General features: G+C 52.9%; 1 protein-coding gene across 2 annotated transcripts in view; it reads right to left on the bottom strand.

Moving 5' to 3' along the window:
• Positions 1 to 763: 763 nt before the first annotated feature.
• Positions 764 to 23,972, bottom strand: part of COG4 (component of oligomeric golgi complex 4) — a 30,863-nt gene continuing 7,654 nt past the window's right edge. For both annotated transcript variants that reach the window (XM_034788926.1, XM_034788927.1), the window contains exons 6-19: positions 22,334 to 22,439; positions 20,495 to 20,652; positions 19,582 to 19,640; positions 16,031 to 16,164; positions 14,441 to 14,559; positions 12,828 to 12,994; positions 11,133 to 11,298; positions 9,600 to 9,662; positions 6,737 to 6,853; positions 5,210 to 5,302; positions 3,261 to 3,344; positions 2,757 to 2,858; positions 2,127 to 2,255; positions 764 to 1,802 (exon numbers count right to left, since the gene is read on the bottom strand). In XM_034788926.1, the coding sequence (XP_034644817.1) occupies positions 1,668 to 1,802; positions 2,127 to 2,255; positions 2,757 to 2,858; positions 3,261 to 3,344; positions 5,210 to 5,302; positions 6,737 to 6,853; positions 9,600 to 9,662; positions 11,133 to 11,298; positions 12,828 to 12,994; positions 14,441 to 14,559; positions 16,031 to 16,164; positions 19,582 to 19,640; positions 20,495 to 20,652; positions 22,334 to 22,439 (1,632 nt within the window). In that variant the 3' untranslated portion in view covers positions 764 to 1,667. The remainder of the gene's footprint in view (positions 1,803 to 2,126; positions 2,256 to 2,756; positions 2,859 to 3,260; positions 3,345 to 5,209; positions 5,303 to 6,736; positions 6,854 to 9,599; positions 9,663 to 11,132; positions 11,299 to 12,827; positions 12,995 to 14,440; positions 14,560 to 16,030; positions 16,165 to 19,581; positions 19,641 to 20,494; positions 20,653 to 22,333; positions 22,440 to 23,972) is intronic.

Here is a 23,972-nt window from a genome sequence, read left to right as displayed (position 1 = left end):
GGGTCATGCGCCTGTATTTTTATATGGACTTTCTGCAGATGGATCAGTAACTGGGGCCATGGGAATGGTGACTAAGGCTTGGTTTGCAGGTAGCTCCTGCACTGAGCCTTCTCCTGAGAACAGGGTAGCGTAGCCGCTTTTCCTATTGCCAGTAGGATCAGACCACAAAGCCCGTTGGATGACTCATGCCCGGTCGAGCAGGACGGTGAATGGTCCCGCATGCTTTGAGACGTGTTCATAGCCATGCAGGAGCCAAGCCCAGCCTCCACCTTCTAGCTGAACATTCCCTGGGGCAGCCCAAATCACGTGGGATCCTCTGCGACCTGCCAGTGCTGCCTGGGAGGGCGGGCCTGGCTTCCAGCAGCAGCCAAGTCCCTGAACACTACAGAAAGCTTTGAGTGTGTGGTGAGTCATTGCTCCCCCCGCCCTTCTCTGACTACCAAGAGCTGAGAGTTTCCTCTGTGGGAATCCACTGTCCGTCCCCCCCGTCCCCCCCCCGCCAGTGTGCTGTCACTCTTCCCTCCCAGCAGAGCCCTGGGCTGGAGGCAGCTCAGCCCACCCAGCTGGAGACCAAGGCTAGGCAGAGCTCATCTGCACCCAGGGAGGGCTGAGAGCATCACACGGCCTAGCTGCACGGTAGGGAGACGAAGCTAGCATGGTACTAGGCTAAGCAGTGCAAATTCAGCATCACTTAGACTAGCCCAGTGCCACCTCTGTGCTCTCAGGGCACCAGGCAGACGGACAAGACACGCGTACACCACACTGTAGGTAGGGAAGGAGCCTGCAGCAGGTTCCGGCCTTAGCTCCCATTGGCCATGCACTCGCCCAGCCCGGAACACACGTCACCGGAGGAACGTTACTCCCCACTCCTCCATCTTTATTCACCGCCTCGCCGCACCGTGTAGACAGGTACAAGAGGAGCCAGAGCCCTGATTCCGGCAGGGACTTGACCCTCAGCAGCCCCAGGGTGAAGTTCAGACAATCCCCACTTAGGCCCCAGCCCAAAGAACTAGCCCAGGAGACAGCTCCTCTCCAGGGCAGGGCCTCCCCTGGAACTCCAGCAACTGAGCTGTGAACTGGCACCACTGCAGGGGGAAGAACGCCAGGATTACACCCCTGGTGGGCCAGGGCAGCCATGGACTCGGAGCCAATGGTTTGTGGAGGGCTGCACAAGGTCACCGGTGCTTGAGTCACCGCCTAGGGCAGCATCGGGAACTGCAACCACGTACTCCACAGAACCAGTCATGAGACAGGAAGGCGCGCAGAGGAAGGCATGAGCAAGCTCTAAACCTCTGTCAGAACAGCCTGATCCTTTAGTGTTAGTGTCATGGGGGAGGCACCTCAGTGAGGAGCCCTGCTGGAACGCCACTGCTCGAAAACATGGGCGATTGCACGGCCGCCGTATCTCTGCTCCCTGAAGGGCAATGGGCTGCACTGGGCCTTCTCGAGTCCAGGTCTCCCATACCAGGAAAGCCGTGTGTGGGGCACTGGGGAGAAGCACTAGAGTCATCACTGGGCTGGTGGCTGACAGAGCCAGCCGGCCACACCTGGGCCTGTCACAGTCCTGCTGCAGCAAGTGCTGGAAGCACAAGGACGGGCCCCAGGGGTTGCTACGTTCACGCTATGAAGCGCATCCGAGGACAGTCAGGCGCTGCAGATAGTGACGGCTACAGGCGCAGCCTCTTAATGTCCTCGCTGCGGAAGTCGATTCGGAGGGCCAGCACCTGACGGACCTCTGCTGGAGTGAGGCGCCAGGTCAGGGGGCCTGAGTTGGGGCCCCAATAATCCAGGATCTCTGTCACCTGGAGAAAGAAAGAAAGTCAGGCTGTGGGAAACGACAACACATGAATATGCCATTCTACTCCCCAGCTCCAACTACATGGAAGATCAGACACTCCAGAGCATGGGGTGGGAGTGATGGGTGGGCAGAAGGTCTAAGCTCCTGCAACTACCCCCCTCCCCCTCCCCCAGCAACAAGTGCTGCAGGAACAGCAGGCATGGGGGGAGCGCGTTGGGGGCTGCAAATCCAGGCTGAGCCTAGGAGACCTCTGTGGAGGCTGGCTTAGGAAGAAGCTGTTGCTGTTCATTCTACCGCCCCCAGCACGGAGAGTCAGAGGAGAGCTCACCCTTTCCAGATTGAGGATGGTCGCCATCTGGGAAAGACGAGCAAACTTGTCCCGGATGGTCCATGTGGTCACAGTGGTGAGATAGGCTATCAGCGATCTCAGCTCCTTATCGAACTGCAGGCCGCCAAGCTGAGCGCACCAAGAAAACCGTGTTACCCTTCCACATTCCATGGGCACATGGCTTTGCATTTCACAGATGTCATGATGGGTGAGGAGAGGGAAGAATTCCATGGAACATGGTGCTCTGGGGCTGGAAAGTAGGCAGTGGCTTATAGCCGGACACTTCACGGGCCAACGCCTGTTTCTCTGCAAGGTCTCCCTAGCCCCACTGCCAAAGCTTCCCCTGACAGTTCGCTCCAATTGGGACTCTTTTGAGCTGGCTAAGTCTAGACACAAGCACTGGGGTCACTGAGTGGGGAGGAAACCCAAAGTTTTAGCTTCGAAGGCTGGAATTGCAGGGTAGCCGGAAGCTCAGTGGCGCTGCCGGCGGGGGAACGGCTGTACGGCGAGTTCTAGCCCAGCCTCCCCACCCCTCTTAAGGTAGGAGAGGGGCAAAGCAGGACTCTCCCGGGCCTGCCGTGCATCCGGCGGCTGCTGCGCAAGGGAGGGAGGACACAGCTGTCTGCTTACCCGGCTGAAGGTAGACTTGAGAACCACCTTCTCCAGCTCAATGGCAATGAGACTGGTGGTCAGGCTGCTGAGGCTGTCGTAGATCACGGGCGAGAGCCCAGCCTGGGGACAGAAAACCACGTCATTGTCCTGCAGCCACTGGGCAGAAGTCAACCGAAACCAGCGCCAGTGAAAGGCCTGGAGTCAGCGAGAACAGCCGCATGTACGGTGCTAATGGCCGTGCTTAAAGAGCAGAGCCAAACCAAACCACAACGGCTCAGCGCTCAGGCCTGGGGCGCCGGGGCTTGGGAAGACCCGCAGATGTGAGGCTCACTGACCTCTCGGGGAGGGCTCAGCGCTGGAGAATCAACGCGAAGGGGGTTCTTTGGGTTCTTGTAAACAGCAGGAGCAATGAGGGGAGGGCTGTGTCCATCACCCGCCCGAGCAGGGAGTCAGTCAGGCCATGCCGCTGGGCACGACTGGCCCAAAGCCTCAGTTAGGTTATTGGTGCTCAGGACAACTCACCTTGAACTCTGCCATTTGCTGTTCCAGGTTGATGATGAACTGCTGCACCCATGGGTCGTTGGCTTCATAATCATTGAACTCTTCCTACCATTGGAGCAGAACGAGGGCTAATTACTTATCCCCAGCACCCCTGGCTTGTGAAGAGCCGCACTCTGGCAGGACTGGGAGAACCTGCTTTAGCTACAGCAGTCCTAATGGGTCTGACGTCCCTGCTGCACTGCATCAAGTCCTCCACAGTTTCTCTGCTTAGCTTTATCTGGCCTGCAAGGTTTAGCAGGCCCCACGATGCCCAAGTTATTTGCACTAAAGGAAGAGTCTTTTCGTGCTCATCTGTCCCTCCGCTTGGGAGAGGCCAGGAGAAAGGACAAGGACATGCCTGACCTGGGCCCATCACTCGCAGATGGCTAGGTAGATAGTAGCTGTGTACGCTCAAGATGATTTAAGGCCATGCTTCGGGGGATAAACGGATTGCCTGGGATTCCCCCCTCCCTCCACGTAGAATCACAGAATCGTCGGACTGGAAGGCACCTCCAGAGGTTGTCTAGCCCAGCCCTGCACTAACGGCAGGACTAACTCTTATCTAAACCATCCGACAGGTGTGTCTAACTCACTCTTAAAAACTTCCAATGATGGAGATTCCACAACCTCCCTGGACAATTTATTCCAGTGCTTAACCACCCTGACAATTAGGAAGTTTTTCCAAATGTCCAACCTAAACCTCCCTTGCTGCAATTTAAGCCCATTGCTTCTTGTCCTATCCTTAGAGGTTAAAGAGAACAATTCTTCTCCCTCCTCCTTGTAACAACCTTTTATGTACTTGAAAACTTATGTCCCCTCTCAGACTTCTCTTCTCCTGACTAAACAAACCCAATTCTTTCAATCTTTCCTCACAGGTCATGTTTTCTAGACCTTTAATGATTTTTGTTGTTCTTCTCTGGACTTTCTCTAATTTGTCCACATCTTTCCTGAAAACTCAGAACTGGACACAATACTCCAGGTGAGGCCTAATCAGCGTGGAGTAGAGTGGAAGAATTGCTTCTTGTGTCTTTTTTACAACACTCCTGCTAATACATCCCAGAATGATGTTTGCTTTTTTTTTTTTGCAACAGTGTTACACTGTTGACTCATATTTAGCTTGTGGTCCACTATGATCCCCAGATCCCTTTCCGCTGTACTCCTTCCTAAGCAGTCATTTCCCATTTTGTATGTGTGCAACTGATTGTTCCTAAGTGGAGGACTTTGCATTTGTCCTTGAATTTCAGGCCATTTCTCCAGTTTGTCCAGATCATTTTGAATTTTAATCCTATCCTCCAAAGCACTTGCAAATCCTCCCAGCTTGGTACCATCCGCAAACTTTATAAGTGTACTCTCTATGCCATAATCTGCATGTACTCCAATGCACAACTTGACCAGGTGTGTTACTAGCAAGGCATTTCTTCCTTGCTCTGAAGTATCAGATACAAGGCAAGGATGCAGGACTACCTGGACCAATGGTCTAATCCAGTACAGCTACTTAAAGCAACAACCCGCAGAGTTAGCCCCTCGGGCACCAGTGTAGAGCATCCTAAGGGACGTTCCAGGGGTGGGGAGCAGATATTCCTTCATACCAAAATGTACCCGTCCCACACAAACCAGCTAGTATGATGCTTTTCAGAACTGTGTCACTGGCATGAGAAGTCTTGAGTTGTGATACTGGGATAGGAACGGTCCCTGACAGGGCAGCATTCTGCACCCCTCACCACGTTTTCCTGGGGTCCCATCTTCTAGGTTTCAGTCCGACGGGTGGTCCTTGGACGGCCAAGGAGTTCATTGCCTGGCCATGCTGAGGTAACAGCAGGGAAGATCTTTGGGAAGTGAGCCAGGCCTCTCCCTCTGACCCCTCCCCGCCGTTACAGGTGCAGAGCCCTATGGAGCTGGACACTTGGGGAGCAGAGAAAGGTGAGGCTTACCTCCTCGATATTATGGGAGACCGAAAGGAAGAGGTTGATCCAGGGTTTCACCTGTGGTTTGACAGCTGTGCTGTTCAGCTCACTGAGTCCTTCCTGGGGAGAAGAGGAAGAGGACCCAGCAAATGACTGAGCACGCCTTGTTTCCAACGAACATGCACCTGCTCTTCTCACCCTCCCCGGAGTCTGCCCCGTGAGCCAGGGGAGTATGACCCCCGGGGGGGGGACGAAGCCTGGAGAGAGACTGGTGCAGGATCAGGTAGCAAGTCGAGATGGGAATGGAACCCAGGAGTCTGGATGCCAAGCGCCGTGCACAGGAGCCAGGTGAGGCTCTAGCCCCAAGGTGAGAGGGGGAAGGCCACTGACTGACGCAGCCTTCTGCTTGTCAGGGCCAGATAGGGCAAGGAGGCAGCCATGGCCAGATTCCAAAGGAAAAGCTCCGAGAAGAGCTAGCTGTCGTCGCAGGGACTCTGCTTTCCCGGGGAGCAGTAGTTCCACGTCACCACGCAGCAGCTTGTGAGTGGTGGCCGAGGTAAGTCCTATGTAGCGGCAAGGCTAGCACGCTCGTGAAGGGTCTCCCTGCCTGGCTCAGGGGACACGAGGGGTCGCTCTGCAAGAAGCTTCTCACCAGGCAGTTGGTGGAAGTTTTTAATTACAACTGGCATCTCTGAGTCCGCTGCCGGCAGCTGCCCTTTTCCACTGAAAGGGGATGCCTGTGACTCAGGCTGCATGGGAGCCCAATTGCTTCCCACCCAGCTTTAACAAGACTGGGTTAGCAGTAGACGAAAGACGACTTTCCTGCAGGGTTTCAGCATTAGCCATGGGCCAAGGAACCCACCTGCAGGAGAGGCTCAACGCAAGCCGGGGATGGTGCATGGCAAAGCAAGAGAAAACGCGTTTGCTCTCCCCGCTCCTCTCAAGGAGGAAGATGGTCTCAGGGTTTGCTCAAACCAAGTTCTCTGCTGCTTGGCTTCCATACCCCAAACATTAAACCTTCCTCGTCCTCTCTTTGGCAAACTCGCTGGAGGACACGAGATTGTAGCCTTAGCAGCAGCTACCCACTGAGAGAAGGAGAAGCTGGATATTTCGCTAGGGGAAGAGAGATGCTGGTTCTTGGATTACACCTGTGGGATGGCAAGAGCTCCTCAGATGCCATCCTTACACATACCCGCTGAAGGCCTTGCCAAGGTTCCCCCCAAAGAGGGAGAAGGGAAGATCTGAGAACTCATGGTTCTAATATTGCACCTTTCCCTGGCGAGAGCACCTTCACTCAGCACAAAGCAGCAAGGGGAACCACATTCCTTCTGCTCCGCAGCTCGCCTTTAGAGCTCCTCCCTCCCCAGCCAGGAGGCATCACTGTTACTCAGCGTACGATCAATGCTTACCCCCCCTCCACACCATCTGGGCTGGACTCACAGCCAGAGCTAGCACAGGCCCTGGGCTGATGATCTCCCATTTCTGGGTGCATCTCAGAGCCAGCCGAGTGGCTGCGTCAGCCGGAGTGCACCACACGCACGGCAAGCAGCTCACCTGCAGCAGATCTCTGAACTTGTTCGACACGGCAGCCATGTCGGCGAGGCAGCTGTCGAGCTTGGCTTCGGCTTGTTCGCCCCCAAAGCCTTGGCTGAGTAGCTTGGCACAGTCGCTCTGTGGGAAAGACACACCCGTACGCAGGCTGTAACACCCCCGTACGCAGGCTGTAACACCCCCGTACGCAGGCTGTAACACCCCCGTACGCAGGCTGTAACACCCCCGTACGCAGGCTGTAAGTGCTATGGGACACTTGGAGCGCTCTGCACTGGCCTAGCAGATTGTCAGCTCTTGGGGGCAGGGATCAGCGTTTACTCTGTGTTTGTACAGCACACAGCACAACGGGACCCTGTTACGGTCATACAAAGAAACCCCCCCCTCTCCCCCCGATGCTTGCGGAGAACACTTGGTGCCATAACGTAACTAACGCAGCTGTATTACAAAGGACCGGCCAAGAGGCCAGAGAGGCATTGAGTGATTCGAGGAGAGAGGCTGAAGGGGATTGGACATGTTGTACGGGTGTCAAAAGCCGTATTCCCAGACAAGCCCTTGACTGGACTTGGTGGAAAATGGGAAAGGGGAGGACAACAGATGTCACAAGAAAACCATTAAGAACGATGCCACTGCCATGGAAACAGACTACAATGGAGCAGGAAACATGGCACTAGACAGAGTTGGAACCACCTGGCTATCTCTAATCCAAGCCCTAGGGAAATGATCTCCGTGTCACAGATGGAGAAACAAGGGCTGGAGGTTCTTTTAGCATTTTCACAAGGTCTAACCGAACGCTGACAAGCTAGCCCTTGGCCTGGCCAGAGGAGAGATTTCAGTCCATTCAACGTGGTTTCGGAAAAGGACAAGTCCCAGCGTGAAAGTCTCTTTTACTGGGCTGAACATCAACAGCCCAACATTACCGGAAATGGGATGAGCACTAATATTTATTTATTTTGCAGTTGCACCCTGGAACCCATCATGGAGCAGCACCTCACTGTGCTAGGAGCTGTACAGACGTAACAAAGACAGTCCCTGCCCCAAATGGCGTAACAGATGGAGAAGTTCGGTCTTCCCCAGCTGGCAGAGTCTCAGCACCCAATCTGCAGCACCAGTCTCTGGATTTGGGCAGGCACAAGTCTGCATGTGCTTTGTTTGCACTGGCAAATCCAGTTACTCAATTGTTTGCGCAAATCAGGTTTTTCGACCACCTTCTTCCCCCCCTCCACCCCCCAGCTTCTACTTCCCCACTCTACGCCCTCAATCACTGCCCTTTTCCACTACTTCCCTCCCCAACTGCAACCCCACACGCACCCCAATAATAAAAATACGGATTAGTATTAACACCTACTGAAAATAACCCCCTGCTAATTTAAGAATCATTAAGATACCTGCTCAACTCTAACCAACCACAAGTTTTTCGTAACTTGTCCCCCTTCCCACGGCCCCACCCACAGTCTTTCTGGCATCAGCTGGTTGGATCACATCTATTTAGACTATAAGCTCTGCAAGGCAGGGGCTAGGTCTTCTACATGCTTCAGACAGCAGTCACGCTGGTTTGACACTAGGTATTAATTTAGCAGCTGAGCTGAATCCCCTTTAAAAAAAAATCAGGTTCTCATGACTGGTGGGGTTTTATTTTTTCCAAGTCTGTGTGTGTATGGACAGTATTTTCTTCTGGTTAGTCCACTGGGCTACCACATATAGGTAGCCAGGACAAAATGAGTTTGGAGATAAGTCATTATTAAAAATAACGAGGTAAACTGAACAAAGTTCAAAGGTGATCAGCAGAAATGGTATTGGAGATTTGGGGCTGGTCTACATGTACAGAGCTACAGCGGAAGACAAGGGAAGCGTCTCCCATCAGTGTAGTTCAGGGCTTCTCAAACTGTGGGCTGGGACCTCGAAGTAGGTCGTGACCCCATTTTAATGGGGTTGCCAGGGCTGGCTTAGACTTGCTGGGGCCCAGTGCTAAAGTCCGAGCCGTTGGCGGCGGGGCTCAGGTTACAGGCCCCCTGCCTGGGGCTGAAGCCTTTGAGCTTTGGCTGTGCCCCCTCTCCCCTGCCAGGGGTTGTGGGGCTCAGGCTTTGGCCCCCCTGCCCAGGGTCGTGGGGCTTGAGCGGGCTCAGGCTTTGCCCCCCCCCTCCTGGGGTCGTGTAGTAATTTTTGTTGTGAGAAGGGGGTCGCGGTGCAATGAAGGTTGAGACCCCCTGGTGTAGTTAAGCCATCTCGCCGAGAGACGGGAGCAGCTCTCAGACACAGCACTGTCTACACAAGAGGTTAGATCGATATAATTATGTCATTCAGGAGTGTGGTGTTTTCACATCCCCGAGCGACACAGCTGGGTCTGTAGTGTAGACCTGGCCTTGGAAAATGAGAGCGATAAAGAAAGGTTAAAACCAGAAGTCAGTCAGTCAAAAGGAAAGAGGTCCAGACGTAAAAGCTGTATGCGAATGAGCATGTTCTCATTAGATACAGATCGAATGTGCAGTACTGGCCCCACCACAGGAAGATTTAGGTATTAAACGAAAACAGGAAACAAATCGCCGTCCCTGTAAACAACGAAGGTTTCAGCCTCACAGAAAATTTGGAAATTCACTAGGGATAATTACATCCATTCTGCCAGGAGGTAGGTGGATGGACTCAAGTATTGATAGTGGTCCCATCCAGCCCATTTTTTTCTACCAATCTATTTGAACTAGCAGGACAGGTCACCCGAGGTTAAATAGGATCCCTAAAAGTCAAGTAAGGCCAAGACCACAGGAGGCTAGGAGCATTCATTCCACAACAGAAACCCCTAAAATGTACCCAGCTGGACGGGAGTTGATTGTAAGGCTGGTTATAGGAAGCCAATAAAGATGCCAGACATTACCTCCAAAGTCTTCTTCAGGGTCATGATGTTTTCGCTGCAGACCTCCACATTGTTTAAGGTTACCTGGAACAAAGAGGAAGGAGCATAATGGAACTGCACAGTAAGTCAACTGCAAATAGGTAAGTGTAGAAGACACCATACGTTTCCAGTGATGTCCGATCTACCCTCCCCCCACTACTGTTTTATATATAGAAGTGTTTGAGTGACAGCTCTCTGCCTCATTCCTGCAGGAAGTCCCACCCTTGAGTTTTGCACTGCTTTTGCGGCAGCATCACTGAGAACACTCTGGGTTGGGAACGCCCAGAGCCAGCTGCTTACACACAAGTAAGTCCAGGAAAGCGGTGGTGAAAAGCAAGTCACTGATGGGCAGGCAGGAGAGCGCAGAAATTCTCCTGCCCTGTGACAATCCTCATTAAAACATCAGCAGTGGTGACATTTTGCTCTTCACCTGTTGAAGTAAACGTCAGTGCGATGCTGAGATTTCCTGGAGACAGGAAAACGAGCCAGGCTGACAGGTGAATGAGGGACTCCGGCAGGAGCGCTGACATTTTAAGTACTTTGCTTCAGGAAATCCAGAGCCCTGTCACCAAGAGCGTAATGAAATAAAGCGATCGGCCCTGCACCCTCCCTTCACTCACGCCTTTGATTTCTCTCCTCCAAGCACAATGAACCACCCGCATAGCCTCCTCATTGCTATGCATTCATAGTGCTGCCGGGGGCAGACAGAGCACACAGGTCCGTGCCAGCCATCACCACTGCTGCCAGTCAAGGGACTTCACTTGAGGTCTGCTTGGCATCAAGGATGTCCCATCAGTGGGAAACCCTTTCAGTGCTGGATCAGGAAACCAGTCAAACAGTGCAGTCTCCCATATGCATGTGTAGGGCATGCGTGGGTGGGTGCAGAGGTGTCCTGAGATCTAGCCAGTGCTCCTCCAGAGGGAGGGAAGCAGCAGAGAGCCACAGAGGCGACAGAGGTGGGCTCACATTTCTTGCTCTGTAAAGCTGACTTCCAGGCTCTGACCCCTGAACACGGCCGGCTGTAGCACTATGTGAAGAGAAGACAACGGAGCGGCTCTCATGCTCCAAGCGCAGTGGCCACCAGTGATGAAAACCTTTTCGGCATATCAGCAGAGCTCATTCATCCCATGCAATTCTTCCGTGCAAGAGTTCCCCCCGGGGGAAGTGGCCCCCTCCCAGTGCCTCTCTGAGGGGCATCGATGATAAGCTCAGCGCAGAGCAGACCCACTTTCCAAGGGGAACACGCAGCTTGTGGGATGACTGGAGAATCTTGCCTGGCTAAGTATCCAGGGAGGAATGGTTTGGGAGATGCAGCATCAACCTTCTACCAGGAGTCAGAGGTCACCCTGCCCCCATCCTGGCTCTCAGGCCATGGTCATATCACTCAAGCCCAAGAGACAGTCTTTCCTGTTCCTGGAACACTAGATATTCAAGCATCTCCCTTTCCTCACATTCTCCAGGCCCTCCGGCCTCGCCGCCTGCCCTGCCCTCCATCCAAGCCTGCACAAAACCCACCAGAAAGGACTGCTTGGCCTCATCGGTGCTTTCGATGCCTTTGGTGTCAAACTTGCCCTGCTGCAGGCTGCTGTGCATGATGTTCACCGCACTGGTTACCCCCCTCTGGATGTCTTGGAAGGTGGTGGCCGGGAAGCCCAGCTTCAGCTTGGTGCACAGAACCTCCCTGGGGATGGACAGAGCAAGCCAATCAGGCGGACAGAGAAGCATCAGGCCAGGCCCAGTTGCACAAGCCCAGCCCTCTGGCCACGACTCACCCTGGGAACAACATAGGAGAATTAACATGGCCCAGTTCTGCTGGGAAATGGTATAGTCCGCTGCTTGACCACGCTTTGGTTCGCTATAAAATGCACTCAACAGACCAATATCAGGACAGGTTAACTGCTAAGAGTCAATGATACTTTAGTACCGGAAAAAAGGTTCAATACGCTACCAATTTCTGGGACGCCAACTCATGCAGCATTGTTGAAGTCACTTACACAGAAGGCTTGCTTCCAAAGTTGCACAGTTCAGCTAGGAGTATTTCTAGGATGATTTTACAAGTTACAAAACTCTTTATATGTCACTAAAATCCAGCCCACCAGTTCCTCCCGGTTCCTTCACTTGTAGTTCTGTTCCTTCCTTAGCTTTGTTGTGGACACCAGCATTCCAGGTACTGGTCCAAGAAGGTACCTCCCTAGCTTGTACTGGGCAGAACATTCATGTGTTTTGCCTTTGACAACTTTCTTATTTTCTAAAGCCAAAGTGGACTTCAGCTTTGCAAAAGCATTATGGGATACATAGCAGAAGTGAACAGGATTAGAGAACACAGACGAAGTCAGGCCACGTAACCACAAGAAAGAGATATAGAACGTTATATTGATATTATGTGCTCAGTGCTTATTACCATACCTGGTGTGAATAAAGTGATAGACACAGATATAGAACAATTAGCCTAGCAAATATTGGTCAACAGTTCTCTTCTGCTCAAGTCAGGAGCCGGGATCTAGGCATAGCAAACAGAACCCTGCCAAATCGCTCTGCTCCTCACAAAGTCCACTGCCCAGCATCCAGGGATCCAGCCTCACCCACACGGGCTGGTTGCAGTAGCTTGTTGAGAGCAGTCACTTCTGTGTTCACTCTGGCTATTGCCATCTTGGGATGCAAAACAGGCACAGGTTGATTTCTGTACCCACATGCCCCTTGTTCAAAAGCATCAGGCAGCCACTCAAGTCATGGCAGGGAACCTCACCTGCCATGTGGAGCTCTAAGGTGAATGCCTGCGAGTGGCCAAGCACAGACTGTACAAGTCATGCAGGTAAACAGGTATAAGTACTACACAGATTTCCTCTCAGCCCTTTGGAGGACTTTTGGTCTGAGGCTCTTGCACCCATTGGCCCCACCAAGGCTACCAGGCCCTGGCCAGATCCAAGGGGATCTGTTTTCACATGGCATATCCCAGAGAAGAGATATGCTTGAGGTCAGAAGCATGGAAACCCAGAGGTTCTACATGCAGGAAACAGCATCCTATTACAAACGCTGTGTTTGCTAAATACGCAACAAAACTAGATCCGAATAAGGGGGGAAATCAGTTATGGCCATTTCTGATAAATAGTGTATATTTTCTCTCATCCCCCCATCCTTCCATGTGCCCTTTGGGGGACTCAGAGACAGCACTCAGCCCCAGAGATGCCTGCAGGCAGCCTGCCCCATTACCTGAAGTCGGACTCCAGCTCGGTGGTGGAGTGATTGATCATGGCACAGAGACAATCTATGCTGGAGCTGGACAGGGCGCGCCCGATGCACTTCTTCACTATGTAGAAGACGTCATCCACCATGCTGGAGGTCAGTTGACCCTTCTCACACATGTCCATAGCAACGGCCTGAAGGGAAAGAAAACTCACAGCAATGAGTGCAGCGGGTAAAGGACCAGCAGGTCCGGAAGCGACTGAGATAGGCTCGCTGAGCGGATCAGGTTCACCTTTGGCTGCACGGCTCAAAGACACATCCAGCCCCAAGCACACTCCCCCTTCCTGCAGGCTGCCACCCACCTTCCTGGGGCAACGAGCCCTCCCAGCCCCACTCGAGCAGCACATCTCCAAGCTTAAGCAGCAGAATGTCTGTGGGTACAGCCCCATTTGTTAGTTCTCAATATTCAATGGTGGAACAGGGAAGATCACCAGATCACCCTTCTTCCACCCCCACCCCATGGGCTCAGAGAGCTCCACTCCCCAGGCAGCACACCCAGCCAGGGACCTCGAGCCTGGCTGTCAATCATCCACACGGCAACACAATACGCTGCTGATAAAACTCAGAGCCAGGCTGGGGGTCTACCTATTAACACAATCTGTCTCATAGGGATCAAACCCAACCTGCTCACATCATCCCCCTCCAGATACATGCTTGTGACCGTGTGACGGAAGAGTCTCTTGCACTGCACGGGCCGTGAAAGGAGCTTGGGGTACCTGAAACTCATTGTTATGTCACATTAGCAAGCATCTAACGTCCATTCCCGGCTAAGGGCCCTTTGGCGCGGCATGCTCCATGGCGGCGCGTGGGAAGGCAGCCTGGGGAGCAGCGCTGCACACGGCTAGAATGGCTTTCTACACACAGATCCAGCCCATCACAAGCTCTGCACACAGGAGTCACTTCATCCACCCCCGTGCTGCCCGGAGCTGTTCAACAGCACACAGCGAGCGCTTAGCACAGGAAGCTAAGGATCCGAGCGTGGCTGACACTGCAGGATATCCAGGTCAGTGGAGTCATCCCCCAAGTTAGAACTTGGCCAGGACAACAAAGTTAACACTCCTACTCTAGCAAGAGGTGCCAGGGGATTAACAGCCCCAGGTGGGCAGGACCCTGGTTCTACACCCCATCAACGCCTTAAGCCACCCTTGGACTCCTACTGCCTCCAAGGAAAGACTGCCCCCAACAGCACCTCCAGCAGTGCTCTGGGGTTTCCTTCGGAGGCTGTGGCCAGGTGCAACTCTGCGAAGCCTACCGAGTCTGACCAGCCCATGTGCGTGGGGGTGTCCGGTTGCAAGCCTCAGCTAGACAGCTCGCCCTTAGGGGACATTGGGCTGGGAAGCGCAGAAAGGAGTTTTTCAATTAATTCTGTACGTTGTTCATGTGACATTGTTCCCAGTGAGCGCCCCAGAGGTCGCTTGCTGAAAGGGGGCAGGGGAACGAATGGAATCCCCTTACACCACTTGTGGCAGGGAGCTCAGCAGGACCGTGGAGCAGCATGAACCACAGGCTTCCACCTCCTGAATCCCCTGTGGATTTCAAGGCCCGGTCCCCACCCCAGGCTACAGTACCGCAGGCCCTACCTTGTTGACAGTCTCCCGCATGAAGTACTCCTCCATGGTGATGTAATAGCCAATCAGCTCTTGCATGGTGCGGCTCAGCAGGCAGTTGTTCAGGAGCTTGTCCAAAGACTTTTGATGCGCTACAGAGTGCAAGGCAGAATCACCACCAGTGTCTGAGCATCCGAAAGCACTGCCCATGGCCGCCTCAGCTCCTTAGAGGGGCGGCAGCTACCTGCCTGGATGGCACCCGAGGGGCCCACACTGTACAATCCCTGCTGCCTTGAACGAAGCGCGTGTCGGAACCATGCAGCAAACAGCAGCTGAGAGCCCTGCCAAGCGGACGCTGGATGGATCCTGTACCAGCACCCGGCCAGGCCCCTTGGCATGCCAACTGCAGTCGCACTGCCCGAGCGGAGAGAAGCTGGGCCAGCGCAGAAGCAGCGTATTTAGTTACTGGGCAAAGGACAACCACGGAACTCATCCGTCAGCTGCTCGTCCGGAGGGAGAGATGAGCTCCAACGGGAGGCCCAGCCCAACGGCAGCAGGGAAGATGACAGCTATGGCCGTGGGGCCTCGAAAGCGCAAGGTGTCAATGACGGGCTCCTTAGGTCTCCAGCAGTGACACTAAGCACCCAGTGGGATAGGAGCGGAAATCAAAGCTAGCCATGACCTTGATTAAGACACCAGACGAGCTCGTCATTTAAATTCCTCACCCCTTCCCCGGCTCCTGCTCCCTTCCCCAGCTCTCCAGCCCACGTGTATTGATGTTGGCTCTGCTCAGAGAGAGATTTCTTTACCTTAAGGATTCTACACTGAAAAGGGGGCTGTTTGCTTTAGTGCCATGGCTCCGAAACTGGGGTTTGCGGCGAGCGAGTGGGTCACGTGCTGCTGGCTCACCTCCGTTTCCAGCTACTACGCAACAGACAGACATGCGAGCGGGAGCTGGCCCATGCAGCCATGAAAGAAAGCGGTGGCGTCCAGGAGACGCTCTCCCCTCTTTCAGCTGCCGTCCATGCTACAAAAATATTTAAGAACCCGGTTTTAGAGAACTAAGGAAGTGCATGCAAAGCATGCCAGGCACCTGCCAGCGAGGGAGAGAGATAGAAGACAAGCCCCCACCAAAGGAGGTCCAGGGCAACACCACGATGTGATGTCACCTCCAAATTTCAACAACGGCACTATCCGCCTGCATTGGGTGGGCGGCGGAGAGAGTCCATCCTTTGCATTTGTTAAGTCCGACATGCAACCCCGCTAGCTGTGGGAAAGGAGACCAAGTAGCAGAAGGTCAAAGCTCGACTCCAAACCAGCTAGCAGAAGAGGAGGGGCAGGTTGCCTGTGCACACCACTCTTCCGGTCTCCCAACAGTGAAGGAGGATGACAAGCTCCAAGAGACGCGCTACTGAGGGGTCAGACTGTGCAGGAGGTTGGAAGCATGAAACGCTGTTGTGAAAATGGGGGTCCCCATGCCGCACAGTCCAGCCCTCCAAAGCGCTATCCCAGAAGCTGCCTTCAACGAGCCGCTGCACAGCAGTGCCTGCTCTCACCCAGCCAGCTCCCCACTGAGGAGCTGTAAAGACGGAGCCAGAGAAGCACTGGCATTCCAGGGATTACCTTGCTTTACCTCCTCCGAGGCCATGGAGTCTCCCACCTCAAAGTCCGAGACAATCCGTCTCTTGATAAATCTGAGGTACAGCTCGCTGCGGGCGTTCATCAAGGTGACCTCGGTTAAAATGGGGTCCAGTTCCCTGCAAGGGGCACAGTGAGAAACAATGTAGCAAGCCCAGGAAAGGAAGGGCACTGGTTTCCTAAACCAAAGGCAGCACACGCTATAGAAGCATGAATGCTCATCCCGCGGGAGCCGGGAGAGCCAACGCGCTGCAAGATGGCTGTCTGCAGGAGGCTCAGAACAGCCCGCCATTCCCTTTACTTTCAAATGCATCGCTGAGCTCAGGACTGCAGAGACCTGCTTCTGGCCACTTTATCATGGGTAGTAACACACAGGACCTGCCAGCCTGGAGCAGGCCAGGAGTCCAGCCAGTCCAGAGTGCCACCTGAGAGTGGCCAGCACCAGATAGTTCAGAGAAAGGTGCAAGACACCTACAGTGGCCGGGCCCAAGGAGGAAGTTTCTCCTATCCCCAAGCAGTTAGAGACTTCTTGTGTCCTGAAGCAAAAGGGATTCTGATCGGTATTAAATTCAGGGTCACCAAGCAGTTTACATGCAAAATAACCACCCTGACGTATAATGCACAAAAGGAGCAAAGGATGGATTTATCAAAAAGCTCTGCAAAAAAAATTAAAGAACAGCGTTCTTCATGGTGGTGGCTGCGACTAACATTGATAGGCTGGGACAGAAGTCATACTAGACCCAGCTAGCAGTAGGTAGAAGAACAGGAGTACTTGTGGCACCTTAGAGACTAACAAATTTATTAGAGCATAAGCTTTCGTGGACTACAGCCCACTTCTTCGGATGCATATAGAATGGAACATGTATTGAGGAGATATATATACACACATACAGAGAGCATAAACAGATGGGAGTTGTCTTACCAACTCTGAGAGGCCAATTAATTAAGAGAAAAAAAAACTTTTGAAGTGATAATCAAGATAGCCCAGTACAGACAGTTTGATAAGAAGTGTGAGCATACTTACAAGGGGAGATAGAGTCAATGTTTGTAATGGCTCAGCCATTCCCAGTCCTTATTCAAACCGGAGTTGATTGTGTCTAGTTTGCATATCAATTCTAGCTCAGCAGTCTCTCGTTGGAGTCTGTTTTTGAAGTTTTTCTGTTGTAATATAGCCACCCGCAGGTCTGTCACTGAATGACCAGACAGGTTAAAGTGTTCTCCCACTGGTTTTTGAGTATTTTGATTCCTGATGTCAGATTTGTGTCCATTAATTCTTTTGCGGAGAGACTGTCCGGTTTGGCCAATGTACATGGCAGAGGGGCAACTCCCACCTGTTTATGCTCTCTGTATGTGTGTATATATTTCTCCTCAATATATGTTCCATTCTATATGCATCCGAAGAAGTGGGCTGTAGTCCACGAAAGCTTATGCTCTAATAAATTTGTTAGTCTCTAAGGTGCCACAAGTACTCCTGTTCTTTTTGCGGATACAGACTAACACGGCTGCTACTCTGAAACCTAGCAGTAGGTGTGATCTCTGCCCGGCCAGGGCTGGAATCTCCTGGACACTGCTCCCTCCATGTATGCTCTGGTATGCAAACATGCCTTACAAACCCTTGGCAAGAGCTAGTCTGCACCTGCAAATAACAAGGGGTTTGTCTGGATTCAGCAGGTGAGGAAACACACAATGGTACTTGCATGCAAAGAGCAGCACATTGAGTGTGCAAAGAAAAGGTAGCTTCTTGTGTAATTTAAAAGGAAATTGATACTCCTTGAGCCTTTCATCACTAATCCAAATCTCCGTGCAAACATTACTTTAGCCTTGTCTACGCTGGCAGCAGCACGTCGGGGATGTGTAGCTACATACTGCAGCGAAAAGCAGGCTGCAGCCATGCTGGTGTGTACGACACATGGCAGTGAAAGGCTCTGGCACGGGGAGCTGCCGGAGTCTTTCCCTGCTGCCCCCTCTGCCAGAGCCTTTCACTGCAGCAGGGATGCTACACTGCTAAACATAGCAGGGTAGCCATGGGAGGCACCGCTTGGGCATGTGGAGAGCTGTCATGGGTCCGTGCCCTAAGGGTCTGGCATGTCTTCACTCACCTAAGCCGTGCCTCACTACCTACACTGCTGTTTTTACCCCTGCTGGAGGGAGGTGCAGTATATGTTCTCTATACACCACCGTAAATGTAGACAGTGCCTTACCCAAAGCCTCACCACCAACCTGATGGGCGGGAAATATTATCATCCCATTTTACAGATGGGAAAGCTAAAGCCCAGAGAAAAGAAGAACATGATGGCCATGCTGGGTCAGACCAATGGTCCATCTAGCCCAGTATCCTGTCTTCTGACAGTAGCCAATGCCAGATGCTTCAAAGGGAATGGGCAGAATATGGCAATTAGCAGGTGTTCCATCTTTTGTTGTCTAGTCCCAGCATCTGGCAGTCAGAGGTTTAGGGACACCCAGAGCACGGGGTTGTGTCCCAGACCATCTTGGCTAATAGCCATTGCTGGACCTTATCCCAATGATGAACTTGTCTAATTCTTTTTTGAACCCAGGTATAGTTTTGGCCTTCAACATCCCCTGGCAACGAGTTCCACAGCGACTTGCTGAAGAAGGTTACACACAGCGAGTGTAATAAATCCTCATATACAATCACAAAAAGAAATTGTTTGAAAAACAAAAATGTTTGTAGTTTTTTTTTTACATGCATTTCTAGCCTTCCCCAGGGACTGCACCTTGACATGGTGGGAAGGCTTGTGTTTTCCAGTGCTCCTGAGAACTCCGCCGGTGGGAGCCTAAACTCCTGAGGGCCACCCAAGGGGAGGGACTGGACAAACATCTGCTCCTCCAGGTTGGGAACTGAGCCTCAGGCCAATCTAGCCTCGCTGAGACATAGGCCAACAAACTACCCTCATAAAGAAGTTAAGTTATAGAAACACACCAAGGTAGGTGTGCTGTTCAGAGATGGCAGAGCTTGGTGTGTGCTCTAAGTGATGTCCGACTGCACGGGAAGGATTCAGCTGTATTTACAGGGCATGCACCAGCGTGGTATCTGGGTACACTGCCAATGGCTTTAATCTGGGGCAACTGACAAGTTTAAGACCATAATGAGCGGGGAAACTAAATATTTCAGTTCATTCGAGAGAAACTGATGCAATAGAATCTCGCTGTGCAGAGCCCAGAGTTCTGCTTCCGGCTCTGCCATGGACTTGCCGTGTGGGAAGTCACAGCACCCCATGGTGGCTCACTAACCCCAGCTGTAAGAGTCACCAGAGAGGGCCGGCAGAGCGGCAGATCGGGCATCAGCCTCCTGTGCTGTGCTATCCCGAGGCCTTCAGGGAAGTCAAGGTCTGATACTTCAGGTAATGAACAAGCAGAACAAAGAAGCACGGACCCTAAAAGGGCAATAAGGACACACACCAAAGGGGATTTTATGCTTTGGTGGTTGATGGAACGTGCTAGCTACCTGCGAAGCAGCATTAATGCCAGATGAACAACGTGGAGGAAGAGAGCAGCTAGTGTTTTACTTTCTGTACCTTGGTTCAATCTTTTCTGTAGCTGAACTTCTCACCATGCTGTTTTGAACGTGCTGGAACTGCAATTGTGAGAAGAGGAGAGCCATCACCATCTCCGCCCGCCATCGCCCTTAACCCCATGCTAGGTTCCCCATAGGACCTATCCTGCTGAGGGGCAGCTGGAAAACCAACCCACCTGCATGCCCCGTTCCCCAGCAACTGAACTCACTGTGGGGCTCAGTGAGGACTTAGGCCAGGCAGAGCGAGTGCAGATGGCCTCTAAAGGTGTGTGCCTATGAGAGCTAGCAGCAGGCTGTAGCTGGCAGGAGGATCACTGAAAGAGTCAGAGAGACAGTCTAGCTCAGAACGCCCACCGGATTTCTCCTGCTCACCCAGTCAAACCTCAAAGGATCAGCTTCACTTCCCTCACTCATGTCCCATGGCCGCTGCCCTTCAGGGCAAAGAGCGGATGCCCACTTCCTGACACTCTGTCATCCATCAGGGCAGTGATGGAGTAAAGCCAGGTCCCTTCCACCCACTCACAAGTGGGGTTGCCAACTCTGACTGAAGCTCTTCCGGGAGATTCCCTCCCCCCCCCCAACATGACATAACGTCATGTTCTTAAAATATCCCATTGAAATCTCCTGGATTGCTTTCAACAGTCACTGGGAGCTCGATGCCAATTCTGGGAAACTCAATCCTGGAGGGTTGGCACCCTCCTCACAAGGCTGAGCGTGCCGCCTCAAACCTGCTGGCCTGGAAAGTGAGGTACCAAGCCCAGGCTTCCCACGTGGCCATGCAGAGCCCAGCAACGAGGCCCGTGGAGCATATCCATTCGCAAAGGATTACGGGATGCTAGAGAATCACTGGGGATGAGGCTCAGAGCTGGCTCTAGGCCGCAGCCCAGTCAGTCTGCACTGTACATCGCTCTCACCTGCCTGTGATAGTCCCTCTGCGTCATGAACTTGTCCACCACCTTCTCCACCTGCCGGTCGCACTCCACCTGCAAGTGCTTGATCAGGGTGTACAGCTTCCCTGGCCCATAGTACGTCTCCACTATGGGCTGGTGGGTCTCCACGATGCGAGCGATTCCTGCCAGAAGACAGCGGTGGCAATTTTCCGTGGCTTTAATGGTGGTAGGAAGCCCCGGGCACGGCAATTGCCCAATCCTGACTAAGACCTGGGCCGTGGCATCCTGATCTAGGGCGTAGGAAGGGCCCTCCCCTTCCCAAGTGCAGCTCAGAATCCAGGCTGGCGGGATCCTCACATCACCCCCCTACATCCTGGGGTGCCCTTCTCCCTCCCCAATGTTCAACCCTCCACCTTCTCTCCCTTTGCAATCTAGGTCTGCGATTCCCCTGCTCGGATATACACGTGACGGTAGCTCGGCGAGAGCCAGGAGGAGTATAAACAGCACTGTCACAGCTGGGCATCAGCAGCAGAGGGTAGGTACCCGGCATGGCTCAGCCGTGCCGCCGCTGTCCAGGCTACGGTGCTATTTCTACTCGCACTAGCTCTCACCGAGCCACTGCAGTACGTGCGTCTGGGGGCTGCCGCGGATACCTTGCAGCCACTCGCAGGCAGCGCTTCACGGGAGGCAAGCCACCCCCTCCCCAGAGACTGACAGGCCAGCCCCTCAACCATGCTGCCAGCCTCAATGCACCCCCAGCCCCAGCAGCAGGGCATGTTGCGCTTGCTGCCAGCCAATGCAGCCAGCACTGGATGCAGGTGGGCCACCAAGCGCACTCGCCAGGTATAAAGCTTTGCCTGCAGCTCCCTAATCACCAGCTAAGCCAACTGGAGAGGAAACCTCTTCCCACAGCCAGCACCAAAGCAGATCCTGAATGCCAAAGACTCAGTCCAATCACCTACACACCTGTAATGCTACAAGAGAACAGTTCTAGCTCTGGGCAACTCATCTCAAGGCAAACTCTGCTCTTCTTCCCCAGACAGCCCCTCGAATAGCCAGCCCTGCGTTCTCCTGCACCTCGCCCCACTGCCAGGCAAGCCTAGAAGATACACGCTGGGCTGTCAGCAGCAGCAAAGACTGCGAACACAGGAGAGTGGCTTGGCAGCAGCGCAGTGTGGGATGACAGCAGAGCACTCTAGTCCTTTCCTCGCTGGGATGCCCACAGCACAGCACACATCCCACTCCCTTGCCCTCCACTCTCAAGGAGGGCAAGAGCTGCCTTAGCCCAACCCAAGAGATCAGCCCAGGAGGGACAGCAGCTCTTTGGCCTTATGGGCTGGATTTGTTCATCTGGCCAGGTGAGGCAGGGGAGCTGTGTGTCTGGAAAACTCTTCAGCAACTAACCAATTTGTTCGGGGGAGCAGGAAGAGAAAAGGGCAGCTTCCACGCCCCGTTCGCCAAGCCCCTTCACATCCAGCTGACTATCTAAGGCAGAGATCTACAACTCTTCCAGTCCGGCTCTGGTTCAGTCCCTTAGGCTGAGAGAGACTGCGAAGGATAAATTCCAGGAGAAGTCGGGCCTGGGGGAGGAAGCCAACTGGTCCTTTACAAGTCCCTCTCCTGCCAGCCAAAACTGAACAAAGAGCGAGCTCCAGACCCAGTGCCCCCTGCTGGCCAGAAACAGACGGCACTCCAACCTAGCTGGGTCACCAGGCTGACAACCCTTGTACTTTATTCCAGCACCACAAGAGGAAAACGGCACTGCTCTGCCCTCCTGCAGCCAGAAATGAGAGCTTTGACATTGTCTGGGCACCTTCCATCGGGGAAGATTTCCAGCCGACAAACAGTGCAGGGAGGAATTACCTTCAAAGAGGAGCGTCAGTGTATCTGCAAAGATGACTGCAGCCCTACGGTCACTCATGTCCGTCTCCATCACCAGTAACAGGTTCTCCTTGGCTTTGTTAGCGACCTAAACTCCAGGGGAAGGAGTGGGTCAATATGGTTCTGGCAGAGCCCCCCCACAAGGGAGACTTTTGCCCTCCTGCCCCATGCAGCCCTTCCCTCTACCCACATCTGCTGCTGCCACCAGCAGGAAAAGACACATGGACCTTACAGAGCAGGTGTCAATGCTTTGGGTCTGATGGCAGAGGGGACCCCAGGGGTAAGGCAGTCTACATCTCTAGCAGAGACAGGTGTATTTGGCTGTGCCATGCAAACAGGAACCACTATTAAAAGAGCAGACAAATCCTAGCTTCTCACCTCTAGAAAACTCAGCTACAGGCAGCCTAGCAAATACCCCCAACGCCGTTCACTAGGGCTCTTACGCCCCGTGCAGAGAGCTGCAGGACATGAAATGATTGTTGTACAGCCTGGCTTCCTTCAGCACCTGGGTACCTGACTGTAATTCCCCTTTACACCACTGGGGGGCACCCCAAGTGCTTTCTGTGAAGAGAAAGTAGCAGCAAGGCCCTTCCTGTCTCTCGCCCCCAAGACTAGAAGGTCAAAGAGAAGGGCCATGGGAATCTCTAATGCACCTAACTCAGTGGTTCCCAAACGTTAACAACCTGTGAACCCCTTTCACCAAAGTGTCAAGTCTCACGAACCCCCTCCTAAAAAAAGAATATTTCCAGGGATTTTCTCCTTTACCTGAGTATAAATTATAAAAGCAGTGATTTTGGAAATATAAAAGTTGTTTTTATGACATGCTTATTACACACTATTTATTATTTATCATTACAGTATTTTTATTACACTATGAAGATGGCAATGCTCTTCCAAGATCTCACTTTTGTAGCTTGTATCACTTTGAATAAGCCTGTTCTAAGACGAGGCTCCTATGTTTCATCAAGGAGTATCAGATGTGAAACAGCAGGAAGGTATCTAAGAAGCCAACTCAGAGTTCCTCCTACACAAGCATTCAGGTCTTGAGCAGTTCAGGCAAACAGTGCACGTTACAACAAAGCTTAAACTTGTTCTTCTTAATAATTTTAAAAACAATACTAGCTGCCTATTTAATTTAAAAAACAGCAAAAAATAGCCACCTCCCTTTCCATTTCTTATAAGGAGTCTTGAAGTTTAAATCTCCTCAGTGTGATAGACACGCTTGCTTTGATCTGCTTAGCTCTTGGAAGTTCAGGGGCCCCGGGCTGCTGGCCCTGTGCTGCCCAGGGTCCCTAAGGACAGCTTTGTGCACCAGTAGGGAATTTTTTCCCCGAGAACCTCCTGTAACATTTCGCGAACCCCAGTTTGGGAACGACTGACCTAACTGTACCTCTGACCTTGTTCTATGCCACGGGTTCTTAAACTGGGGGTCGGGACCCCTGAGGGGGTCGCGAGGTTATTACTTGGGGGGTCACGAGCTGTCAGCCTCCACCCCAAACCCTGCTTTGCCTCCAGCATTTATAATGGTGTTAAACATATAAAAAAGTGTTTTTAATTTATATGGGGGGGGGTCGCACTCAGAGGCCTGCTATGTGAAAGGGGTCACCAGGACAAAAGTTTG

The sequence above is a fragment of the Trachemys scripta genome, chromosome 13 (genome assembly GCF_013100865.1).
Source record: "Trachemys scripta elegans isolate TJP31775 chromosome 13, CAS_Tse_1.0, whole genome shotgun sequence".
NCBI lineage: Eukaryota > Metazoa > Chordata > Testudines > Emydidae > Trachemys > Trachemys scripta.
Note: the sequence above shows the minus strand (reverse complement) of the source record. Positions and strands in the feature narration are given on the sequence as shown.